This window comes from Haliotis rufescens, unplaced genomic scaffold (genome assembly GCF_023055435.1).
Source record: "Haliotis rufescens isolate VD_foot unplaced genomic scaffold, xgHalRufe1.0.p SCAF_7, whole genome shotgun sequence".
Classification (NCBI taxonomy): Eukaryota; Metazoa; Mollusca; class Gastropoda; order Lepetellida; family Haliotidae; genus Haliotis; species Haliotis rufescens.
In genome coordinates, this window is record NW_025964361.1 from 57,079,511 (window position 1) to 57,092,066 (window position 12,556).

The following is a 12,556-nucleotide window of genomic DNA, read 5'->3' on the forward strand; positions in this document are numbered from 1 at the left end:
ATTACTTGCTGACTAAGTAATATCAGCTGATTCTAAAGTTAGAGTGTTAGTAAAGTGTGCTTTTGGCTAAATTCTTTATTCATGAATGTGAAGTTTGGAAGGTCCCCTAAATTTTAATAACTTTAAACATTATATTCACAACATACATGGCTTTTGCTATAAGAGATATTTCTTGCAATGACAACAAGCTAGTTCTATGTCAAGAGGATGTGTTACCATGAACTAGCTAATGAAGATCAGTCTACTTCTGGATCTCAGTGATCTTGATTTAATATGTACATAGTTCATTATGTTGAGATGTGACTGTGTTAAACCTTTTTGGGGGGTTAGTACACAAAGTGAGTGGATGTGAGTAGGAATGAGTATCTATGCTAGTGTCCAGTTTAAAAAAACATAATTTAAAAGTAAAAGTCCATAATAGCCATAAAAGCCACACTTCTAATATCAATCTTACTGTCAGTATCAATATGAAAAGCATTAACTTATGGAACTCATATCATAACTTTGCTTGTGTTTCCTAAATTGTCTCGGGAGGTCGGGTAGCCTAGTGGTTAAAGTGTTCCCTCGTCACGCTAAAGACCCGGGTTCGATTCCCGACATGGGTACAATGTTTGAAGCCCATTTCTGTCCCCGGTCGTGATATTGCTGGAATATTGCTAAAAGCGGCATAAAACCATTCTCACTCACTTCTAAATTGTCGGAATATCTTTTCTTACTTGGGCCAGGCACTACACTGGGTGTCTGGTCTTATTAGTGACAGGGACTCAGAAATAAACTATCAGTATCACTTTTTCACACACAAAAAGAAAGTATATTGTTAAAGATGGGAAGCACCCAAGACAAATTCTGTAAGATTATGTTAGTGAGTGGGGTTTTACACTACTTTCACAGAATTCCAGCAGGGGACATCCGAGATGGGCTTCACACATTTTACCCATGTGGAGAATGGATCCAAGGACTTTGGCCTGACAAGTGAACACTAGACTGACCCTCACGCCCCTTCTATGGCGTCTATGACTTGAGTTAACATGATTGAGAGTAATGTTATTCCAATCTCATGGTTATTGTTATTGCTTCAGGGGCTGAGGCGCTGCGTGTAGAGTTTGACCGGCGCTGTTCCACGGAGAGACGCCATGATCCTCTCACCATTATGGACGGGTCAGGGAGGACAGTCGCCACCAGATCAGGTGAGTTGTACCGAGCCCTCCATGCCTCCAACAACTCATTGCTGCATGTTATAACCAAGGAGAGAGGGGTTTCCGGGGAGAATATTGGTCCCCAGTATCCTATGCTTGTCGTTAGAGGAGATATGATGGTTGAACTAGATGTTGCTGGAATGTGGCTTAGAGTGGTGTAAAAAGATTGAGATTGATGGCGGGGATATATAGTTATACCAAGGAATTCCGTCCGTCCCTTCATCCTTATGTCCTTCCTTCCAAGGACAAATTTTTTGTGTGACCTATAATTTGAAAACTACTACATAGATTCTTTTCAAAGTTGGTGAACACTTTTTATACCTATAGGAGAGGTGCACTGCAAAGTGTGATTTTAATATTTGTAATTGCTGACAAAATACAACTTTTTATCATTTCTTACTTAGAATTTTTTTGTTTAAACATTTGTGTGACATGTAACGTGAAAACTACTTCATTGATTCTTTTCCAATTGCTGGAACAGTTTTTATTCCAGGAGAGGTGCATTGCAAAGTTTCATTTTGATAAGTGGATTTTCTGAGTAAATATTGCTTTTTTCATGTTTTGAACTGTGAAGAAATATGGTTGAGTCTAAGTCAGGGGTATTAGTGATCCATGCTCACTTTCCATCTTGTTTTCCAGGTCGGGAATGGTCTGATTGGTCGCAGGAACTACGTGTCCAGGGTGACGAGCTCCGGTGGAAGTTCATCAGCGATGGCTCCGTCAACGGCTGGGGCTGGCTGTTCACCGTGTACCCCGTCATGCCGGCCGCTGCTCCCCTGGACATGCTGAGTGACCGCACCATCCTGTCCAGACCCTCCATCGACCTGGTCACCTGTCTGCTGGACTTCAAGCTGGAGTTGACCATGGACAGGAACATCATCCCCCGACTGGCGGCCGCGCTCGCTGCGTGCGCTCAACTCAGCTCTCTAGGTGACAAGGAACATCTGATATATTTTTTTGTTTTTGAAAATGAGTTGGTTAGGATAATTTGTATCCAATTGATATTCTGAAGCAGAATAGATCCTCAGTACTGTGTCCTGGTAGATTGGATTGTTGATATTAGGAGAGATGGGTCCAAAGGTCCTCATCCTGTTCGGAGGTGGTCATTGATGGGGATTGTGATATTTGAAGGCAGAATTGGCTCAAAGTACCCCCTTCTCTTTGCAGAATGATGGGATTGGTGATAGTCTGAGGCAGAAATTGTCCTCTGTATTTCATTCTTGTAGGAAATAGGGATTATGGATGTTCTTAGTCAATAAAGATCATGTGACTTCTGTCTTCAGTGACTCATTCTTGTAGGAAGGGGGACTAAGATAGAGTCGGACGGGGATCAGCAGGCCACAATGGCTGCCAAGTGGGGACACAGGCTGTGTTGCCCTAACAGTCCTGTCTGCATTAATCTGTCCCTGATGACCTTGACCCTCATTTCCAGCTTCCATAATTTAACTGATATATTGGCGACAAGGCTTTAAACCAAATTGCTCAGTGAAACATTTGTGAATAATGTAGTCTTCATTCAGCTTCTCGCTTCTTCATCCCTGTGTGGTGTTGTTTAATCTGAAGCTCTTCTAACCTGGTAGTGACATAATCTTTATTCGACTTAGGAGCGAACCAGAGGATGTGGGCTCTGCACAAGCTGAGGAAGCTGATGGCGGCCAACTTCGGACCCTCCATCAACGTCAACGCCCTTCTAGCCAGCCCCACCTCGGAGAGTCCAGACCAGGAGATGCCCCGGACATACTCTGTGGTAAGTTGTTGTGAAGGTAGAACAGGATATTGCCTAGACATTCTCTGTGGTAGGTAGACTTGATTTGGGGGAGGGAGTAGGGGCCTGAGGTTGGGGGAGGGAGTAGGGGGCCGAGGCTGTGGGAGGGAGTAGGGGGCCGAGGTTGGGGGAGGGAGTAGGGGGCCGAGGCTGTGGGAGGGAGTAGGGGGCCGAGGTTGGGGGAGGGAGTAGGGGCCTGAGGTTGGGGGAGGGAGTAGGGGGCCGAGGTTGGGAGAGGGAGTAGGGGGCCGAGGTTGGGGGAGGGAGTAGGGGGCCGAGGTTGGGGGAGGGAGTAGGGGGCCGAGGTTGGGAGAGGGAGTAGGGGGCCGAGGTTGGGGGAGGGAGTAGGGGGCCGAGGTTGGGGGAGGGAGTAGGGGGCCGAGGTTGGGGGAGGGAGTAGGGGGCCGAGGCTGTGGGAGGGAGTAGGGGGCCGAGGTTGGGGGAGGGAGTAGGGGCCTGAGGTTGGGGGAGGGAGTAGGGGGCCGAGGTTGGGGGAGGGAGTAGGGGCCTGAGGTTGGGGGAGGGAGTATGGGGCCGAGGTTGGGGGAGGGAGTAGGGGGCCGAGGTTGGGGGAGGGAGTAGGGGGCCGAGGTTGGGGGAGGGAGTAGGGGGCCGAGGTTGGGGGAGGGAGTAGGGGGCCGAGGCTGTGGGAGGGAGTAGGGGGCCGAGGTTGGGGGAGGGAGTAGGGGCCTGAGGTTGGGGGAGGGAGTAGGGGGCCGAGGCTGTGGGAGGGAGTAGGGGGCCCGAGGTTGGGGGAGGGAGTAGGGGGCCGAGGTTGGGGGAGGGAGTAGGGGGCCCGAGGTTGGGGGAGGGAGTAGGGGGCTGAGGTTGGGGGAGGGAGTAGGGAGCCGAGGTTGGGGGAGGGAGTATGGGGCCGAGGTTGGGGGAGGGAGTAGGGGGCCAAGGTTGGGGGAGGGAGTAGTGGGCCGAGGTTGGGGGAGGGAGTAGGGGGCCCGAGGTTGGGGGAGGGAGTAGGGGGCCGAGGCTGTGGGAGGGAGTAGGGGGCCGAGGTTGGGGGAGGGAGTAGGGGGCCGAGGTTGGGGGAGGGAGTAGGGGGCCGAGGCTGTGGGAGGGAGTAGGGGGCCGAGGTTGGGGGAGGGAGTAGTGGGCCGAGGCTGTGGGAGGGAGTAGGGGGCCGAGGTTGGGGGAGGGAGTAGTGGGCCGAGGTTGGGGGAGGGAGTAGTGGGCCGAGGTTGGGGGAGGGAGTAGGGGGCTGAGGTTGGGGGAGGGAGTAGTGGGCCGAGGTTGGGGGAGGGAGTAGTGGGCCGAGGTTGGGGGAGGGAGTAGGGGGCTGAGGCTGTGGGAGGGAGAAGGGGGCCGAGGCTGTGGGAGGGAGTAGGGGGCCGAGGTTGGGGGAGGGAGTAGGGGGCCGAGGTTGGGGGAGGGAGTAGGGGGCCGAGGTTGGGGGAGGGAGTAGGGGGCTGAGGTTGGGGGAGGGAGTGGGGGCTGAGGTTGGGGGTCCTTGTATGTGCATTCTTTTTGTTCGCTGAAATTCCTCTGGCTATCTTGGAAGTATAAGCAACCAGAGGGCACTCATTCTCTAACAGAGTCTACAGCAGGTTTGTTTCAATGCAATCTTATATGACAGAGTATGTAGATTCAAATATCTAAGAATAATTTACTAGGTTTCGTAGTGGTCTGTAGATATGTGTACTTTGTGTTTCCATTTGTTTTGAACTTTCATTGTACATAATGTGATAACAACATGTACCTAGTAAATGAGAAGATGGTTCTTTTTTCCAACATAATTTATGTTTGGACACATAGAGCCATACATGTTGTGTTTCCCTTCGCCAGTGTCTGAGTGGGTCGGCCTTGGCCTCCCTGGTGAAGGGGCTCCCGGAGGCTCTCCAGAGGCAGTACGAGTACGAGGACCCCATCGTCCGCAGCGGCAAGCATCTCATGCATAGTCCATTCTTCAAGGTATGCCTGAATGTAACTTCACGGTGACAGGTGCATGCATCACTATACATCTCAATTGCTACATGCATCATCAGATGAACTGGTCGTGGATCCGAAGAACAATTATGCAAAATCCAGATGCTGTTTTCTTTCTTGATGATAAAGATTAATGGATTTTGATGTAGTTTCATTTTAGATATTCTTTTATGAAAGGACCGCCTCCGTGGTCTAGTGGTAGAGTGTCCGCCCGGAGAGCGGAAGGTCCGGGGTTCGATCCCCGGTCGCGTCATACCAAAAGACGTTAAAAGATGGTACTTCTTGTTACCCTGTCTGGCGCTCAGCATTAAGGGGCTTAAACAAGGACTGGTCGGCTTGGAGTCAGTATACTGTGTCTGAGTGGGGTATTCATGTTAAACTGCGGCATGGTATCTCAGTGAGCTAGCACTATAAATCGGCATCAGTCCGGACTAGTACAAGCAGCCACACAAACACATACACGTACATGCACGTCGCTATATAAGTGCAATAATCTTGGACGCGACGTTAAACCCAATTTCACCTCACCTCACCTCTTTTATGAAAGTCAGTTCAAGCTTCAAGTCAGTGTTATGCAGGTTGATAGAACATACTGCACTTCAGGATTGTGTTTGGGTGACACTGTCCTCTGAGGAGACTTTGCAGAGTTGAATCCCTTTGTTGTGTCAGAATCCTATGATCCTGTGTCTTGTGCTTGGCATTAAGGGAATAAAAGCGGGACTGGTTTCCTCGGAGTCAGTATGTGTCTGTTTGGGGTATTCATTTTAAACTGCAGCATGGTATCACATTGGGCTAGCACTATAAAATTTGAGTAAGTCCGAACTAGTACAAGCAGCCACATGCACACACACCGAGAGACAGACAGATAGACACACACTCACACCTGACCTTCACCTCCCCCTTACAGGTGCTTGTGGCCCTGGCGTGTGATCTGGGCATGGACACCCTACACTGCTGTGCTGAGGCCCACAAGTGGGCGTGGTTCCGCCGCTACTGCATGGCCGCCCGTGTGGCTGCCGCCATCGTCAAGCGGACACAGCTCCCCGTGGTGTTTGCAGAGGAAGTGATGAAGAAGATTCAGGACATCGCTTCTGAGGGCGAGAACATCACCCGTGACCACGAATCTCACTCCATCTTCAAACAGATGCAGGATGAACAGCTCCTCATGTGGATGAACAGGTACGCCCTCAGTATAGACTCAGTTCCGCCATTTGGCAGACCGAGTAACATTTATGCAACATCTTATATGTCTGTGCATTATCACCCCCGACGAATTGGAAGGGGGATATAGGAATAGGTCCTGTCCGTCCATTCATCCGTCACGTTTCGTTTCCCTACAGATCTCCCAAACCATTAGGGATATCTTAACCAAACTTGGCACATAGATAGGCCTAGTGGTGATCTGGTGCATTTTTAGATATATTTTTCGAGTTTCCATGGCAATGACTTTGACTTTGACTGAAAATGGCAGTAGTATTTTTTTCTGGAGGGCTAATGCCTTGCTCACAACTGGCCATGTCATATTGGTGGGGGATATGAGTATTTCATGCTTGTTATATCAGCAATAAATGATTCCCCTCCTTCAAGGATTAAGTTCACACAAGCACTAATTGCCTACCATGACTCTACTCAACAGTCTGTCTTATTCAAATCAAATCTTTTACTCTGATGTGATACCTCTCTGCATGAAGATCTGTAGACCATAGAGGTTGGGTCACATGATTTTCTTATTGGCCAATCAGTGTCAAGGTTTCCTAATTGTCGTTACAAGTGAGCAAAGCATTCAGACAAGCAAATATAATTTATCTCGAAAACGAATAGGAGGAACGGGTGGCCCAGTCGTCTAAGGCGCCGCGATTCGCTGTGCAGAGTTGCATCCCTTGGGCATGCCAGAAACCTATGATTGTGGGTTTGAATCCCGGATCGCCCCGATTATGTTTCTAGGTTTGTCAGCACCATACCCGTGCTCGTTGGTTTCACCGAAGTGGTAAACGTCTGAGACCTACATCACTTCGGGCTTTGCTCCAACATTAAGCTGACATGCCGTGATATAACTGGAATAATGTTAAAAGCGGCGTTAAACCCAACTCACTCACTCGAAAACGAATATGATTGGAGACTATTGAATGCAAAAAATACAATGCACTATCATATTCATATTTGATAGAATTTATTATATTTGGGATGTTTCAGATGGAGATGAGTTACTAATTCAATTTTCTTTTCAATGTAAAATGGTCATTCTCATGGATAGCAACACTATAATATGAAGTTGCGCCCTCAGAGACAGTCACACTTGATGTTGTCTTCCAGCCACTAACATCTTCATAGACTGCCTCCGTGGTCTAGTGGTAGAGCGTCCACCCAGAAACAGAAGGTCTGGGGTTCGATCCCCGGCCGCGTCATACCAAAAGACGTTAAAAGATGGTACTTGTTGTTACGCTGGAAGCACTAAGCATTGAGGGGCTAACTCAAGGACTGGTCGGCTCGGAGTCAGTATTCTGTGTCTGAGTGGGGCATTCATGTTAAACTGCGGCATGGTATCTCAGTGTGCTAGCACTATAAATCGGCATCAGTCCGGACAAGTACAATCAGCCACACACACACATACACGTGCATGCACGTCGCTATATAAGTGAAATAATCTTGGCCGCGACATTAAACCCAATTTCACCTCACCTCATAATGTTGTTTGATGTTGTTTTCCAGGAAGCCTGATGACTGGACACTGAGCTGGGGAGGGAGTGGACAGATCTGGGTGTGGGGTCACAACCACCGAGGTCAACTGGGCGGGGTCGAGGGGGCCAAGGTGAAGCTCCCAGTCAGCTGCGAGTCGCTGGCAAGTCTCCGCCCCGTGCAGCTGATTGGTGGAGAGCAGACACTGTTTGCCGTCACAGCTGATGGGAAGGTACGCGGAGCTTGTAGCATGCTCTGTTCCTCTGTTAGCGAGACATGTGTTGTAGTTTGCAAAACTGAAGTGATATTTAAAAAGAAGTGCTAATATCTATGTTGTAGAGTTAGTTAGAGGATTAGGTCTTTTTGTTTCAAATCAGTACAGACCGCCTCCGTGGTCTTGTGGTAGAGCATCCGCCCGGAGAGCGGAAGTTCCGGGGTTCGATCCCCGGCTGCATCATACCAAAAGACGTTAAAAGATGGTACTTGTTGTTACCCTGTCTGGCGCTCGGCATTATGGGGCTAAAACAAGGACTGGTCGGCTCGGAGTCAGTATGCTGTGTCTGAGTGGGGTATTCGTGTTAAACTGCGGCATGGTATCTCAGTGGGCTAGCACAATAAATCAGTCCGGACTAGTACAAGCAGTCACACACACACACACAGACACACACACACAGACACACACACACAGACACACACACAGACACACACACAGACACACACACACACACACACACACACACACACACACACACACACACACACACACACACACACACACACACGTCACTATATAAGTGCAATAATCACAGTACATGTGTTGTTTTCCAAACCATGGCAATGATACTATGAAACTAGAAGTGCTTGGAGCTTGTGTTTAGGGAAGCTTGAAGCATTAGAAAGGCATTATTGATCAAAGATGTATGGAGTTTATATATTGCTGAGGTCAGCTGGCACCTGATTGGGTAAAGTTAAAATGGTTCAAGATAACTCTTTCATAAAAAGATTGGGATGGGCTCAGGAGTGGGGTAGCCTAGTGGTTAAAGTGTTCGCTCGTCACACAGAAGGCCCGGGTTTGATTCCCTACATGGGTGCAATATGATGCCCCTTTCTTGTGACCCTCACAGTGATGTTGCTGGAATATTGCTAAAAGCGGCGTAAAACCACTATGGGGTATTTCTGGTTCTGCCCGTAGTTTGTGTTGGTACCTGTGTGAGCGTTGATGGACCCTGGTTCTGTGTACAGGTGTATGGTACTGGCTACGGAGCCGGAGGGCGCCTGGGTATTGGTGGCACCGAGTCTGTGTCCACTCCTACACTACTGGAGTCCATACAACACGTGTTCATCAAGAAGGTTGCTGTCAACTCGGGAGGCAAACACTGTCTGGCGCTGTCCTCCGAGGGCGAGGTGTACTCGTGGGGGGAGGGAGAAGATGGCAAGCTGGGACACGGAAATAGAAGGTGAGAGGAGGGTGTGGGAGGTGGGGAGGTCTGAGGGTGTGGTCAGAGGGCGGAGTTGAGTTGTTGAGGGAGGGAGAAGATGACATTGAAATGGAAGGTGAGAGGAGGGTGTGGGAGGTGGGGAGGTCTGAGGGCGTGGTCTGAGGGCGGAGTTGAGTTGTTGAGGGAGGGAGAAGATGACATTGAAATGGAAGGTGAGAGGAGGGTGTGGGAGGTGGGGAGGTCTGAGGGCGTGGTCTGAGGGCGGAGTTGAGTTATTGAGGGAGGGAGAAGATGACATTGAAATGGAAGGTGAGAGGAGGGTGTTGGAGATGGGAAGGTCTGAGGGCGGAGTTGAGTTGTTGAGGGAGGGAGAAGATGACATTGAAATGGAAGGTGAAAGGAGGGTGTTGAAGATGGGAAGGTCTGAGGGTGTGGTCTGAGGGCATGGTCTGAGGGCGGGGTCTGAGGGTGTGGTCTGAGGGCGGAGTTGAGTTGTTGAGGGAGGGAGGGAGAGCCAAGTAGAAGGTGTGAAGAGTAGATATGAGGGATATTGGATTGTATTCCACATTTACTGCAGCCTGAAAGTATTGGTAAGATTGTAAAGCATGTCACTGACTGTTCCAGCCCTTGTGACCGGCCGCGAGTGATAGAGTCTCTGCGAGGGAAGGAGGTGATCGACATCTCAGCGGGGGGAGCACACAGCGCCTGCATCACGTCTAATGGAGAACTGTACACCTGGGGGAAGGGTCGTTACGGGCGACTCGGACATGGAGACAGTGAAGACCAACCAAGACCTAGGCTGGTAAGTCAGAGACTAGCCCAGTCAAGAGCTGATGACTTCAATTATCACTACATACCGTGAATGTTATATCAAGAACATCATTTAAAATGAATCAGCTGATTTTCATTTTCAATAAACATGAATACGTACATACCCCGAAACACAAGTGTCAAAACGTGTGGTGTCACCCTGGACAGGTGACTTAGTTCAAATGTGCCTCTGTTCACACAGCAGGGAATGGGTACCCGATATGTGAGGTGGACTCACTCACTCACTCACTAACTTCTAGAGGAAGCTTTAATAACCTAGTGCTACTTATATTCGTGTTGTGACACCTAATAGGTCATCTGTTGCTTGTTGACCTCAGGTTGAAACCCTGAAGACGACGCGTGTGACTGATGTGGCGTGTGGGAGCGGGGATGCTCAGAGTCTATGCATCACGGAGGACGACTGTGTCTGGTCGTGGGGAGACGGAGACTATGGCAAACTTGGTACGACATTCTCTCAGTAGACAGATCTTCAACTTTAGACTCATAGAAGTCAATTCATATTACAAGCTCCTCAAGAGATTGTTATAGGTTTTCCTTAACAAGAAAGCCTCTTCAGTTACACAGTTGGGTTAAGAAAAAACATATATGAATTGATAAAAAAATTGTACAATGCTACTGAAAACATTGCTTAACAATTCTTAACATTGATATAAACTGTTCCAATTTTAACATCCATAATGAAATATATTCGACTTGTGAACTTGAAGTTACTTGGACCAATATAACTATATCTTTATTTTGAGATGTGTGTGTTTTTTTTGTTTTTTGTTTTTTTGTTTCTTTTGACGCTGTATTCAGTAATAATCAAGCTTAATATTAAGAGCAAGGTCCCAGGTTATCGGGTCACATGTATCTCTTTACAAATCTTTTCTTACTGACTGAATGCAGCATTGAATGCGTAGTTCGATGCTCATGATATCTATCACTGGATTGACTGGTCAAGACTTGATTACTTACAGACCGACGTCATATAGCTGAAATATTGCTGAGTGCCACGTTAAACAACAAACAAACAAACATTGCAACATGTATCACTGCTATGAGGTCATGAGGTGACACGTGACTCACTCGGGGCAGCCCTAGAGCACATGCTCTTAGAAGTTTCCTGAAACAGCATAGAAGTAGAATCATTTTCAACAAAACCCAATAGACTAGACCAAAGAGAGTAAATATATACTACTCTATTTTCGATAGGCATATTTTTTTTCTTTTCTTAATACACAAAACTGATTCTCATATGTCAAATATATATTTAGATATATCTGATGTAACTGATTATCTCTATGAAAAGTTGAGCAGTATAAATTGAATACCCCAAGAAAACTATCAATACCCAATGTGAATGATAACTTGTGAGTAAATACTCAATGGCTCCAATAATTATTTGGAGCCCTGTGCCATTCTTGAAGTGGTAGAGGTGTTTGAACTTTTTTGGTGTAACTCAGAACCATTGTGCAGCAGTAAGCTAATGTACGATGTGTGTGTGACAGGTCGTGGAGGGAGTGACGGCTGCAAGGTACCGGTGAAGATTGAGTCTCTGCAGGGCCTGGGGGTCATCAAGGTGGAGTGTGGGTCCCAGTTCTCCGTGGCCCTCACCAAGTCCGGGGCTGTCTATACATGGTGAGTGTGGGTCCCAGTTCTCCGTGGCCCTCACCAAATCAGGGGCTGTCTATACATGGTGAGTGTGGTCCCAGTTCTCCGTGGCCCTCACCAAGTCAGGGGCTGTCTATACATGGTGAGTGTGGGTCCCAGTTCTCCGTGGCCCTCACCAAGTCAGGGGCTGTCTATACATGGTGAGTGTGGTCCCAGTTCTCCGTGGCCCTCACCAAGTCAGGGGCTGTCTATACATGGTGAGTGTGGGTCCCAGTTCTCCGTGGCCCTCACCAAGTCAGGGGCTGTCTATACATGGTGAGTGTGGGTCCCAGTTCTCCGTGGCCCTCACCAAGTCAGGGGCTGTCTATACATGGTGAGTGTGGGTCTCAGTTCTCCGTGGATCTCACCAAGTCAGGGGCTGTCTATACATGGTGAGTGTGGGTCTCAGTTCTCTGTGGCTCTACATGGTGAGTGTGGGTCCCAGTTCTCCATGGCCCTCACCAAGTCAGGGGCTGTCTATACATGGTTAGTGTGGGTCCCAGTTCTCCGTGGCCCTCACCAAGTCCGGGGCTGTCTATACATGGTGAGTGTGGGTCCCAGTTCTCCGTGGATCTCACCAAGTCAGGGGCTGTCTATACATGGTGAGTGTGGTCCCAGTTCTCCGTGGCCCTCACCAAGTCCGGGGCTGTCTATACATGGTGAGTGTGGTCCCAGTTCTCCGTGGCCCTCACCAAGTCAGGGGCTGTCTATACATGGTGAGTGTGGGTCCCAGTTCTCCATGGCCCTCACCAAGTCAGGGGCTGTCTATACATGGTGAGTGTGGGTCCCAGTTCTCCGTGGCCCTCACCAAGTCAGGGGCTGTCTATACATGGTGAGTGTGGGTCTCAGTTCTCTGTGGCTCTACATGGTGAGTGTGGGTCCCAGTTCTCCATGGCCCTCACCAAGTCAGGGGCTGTCTATACATGGTGAGTGTGGGTCCCAGTTCTCCGTGGCCCTCACCAAGTCAGGGGCTGTCTATACATGGTGAGTGTGGGTCTCAGTTCTCTGTGGCTCTACATGGTGAGTGTGGGTCCCAGTTCTCCATGGCCCTCACCAAGTCAGGGGCTGTCTATACATGG

At 49.0% G+C, this 12,556-nt stretch overlaps 1 protein-coding gene across 5 annotated transcripts in view; it reads left to right on the top strand.

Moving 5' to 3' along the window:
* LOC124122194 (E3 ubiquitin-protein ligase HERC2-like) overlaps window positions 1–12,556 on the top strand; it is a 150,968-nt gene that overhangs the window by 119,281 nt on the left and 19,131 nt on the right. For all 5 annotated transcript variants that reach the window (XM_048387867.1, XM_048387868.1, XM_048387869.1 and 2 more), the window contains 10 exons: window positions 1,080–1,187; window positions 1,836–2,126; window positions 2,801–2,943; window positions 4,759–4,884; window positions 5,807–6,078; window positions 7,609–7,807; window positions 8,818–9,032; window positions 9,639–9,816; window positions 10,163–10,286; window positions 11,336–11,465. In XM_048387867.1, coding sequence (XP_048243824.1) covers window positions 1,080–1,187; window positions 1,836–2,126; window positions 2,801–2,943; window positions 4,759–4,884; window positions 5,807–6,078; window positions 7,609–7,807; window positions 8,818–9,032; window positions 9,639–9,816; window positions 10,163–10,286; window positions 11,336–11,465 — 1,786 coding nt within the window. The remainder of the gene's footprint in view (window positions 1–1,079; window positions 1,188–1,835; window positions 2,127–2,800; window positions 2,944–4,758; window positions 4,885–5,806; window positions 6,079–7,608; window positions 7,808–8,817; window positions 9,033–9,638; window positions 9,817–10,162; window positions 10,287–11,335; window positions 11,466–12,556) is intronic.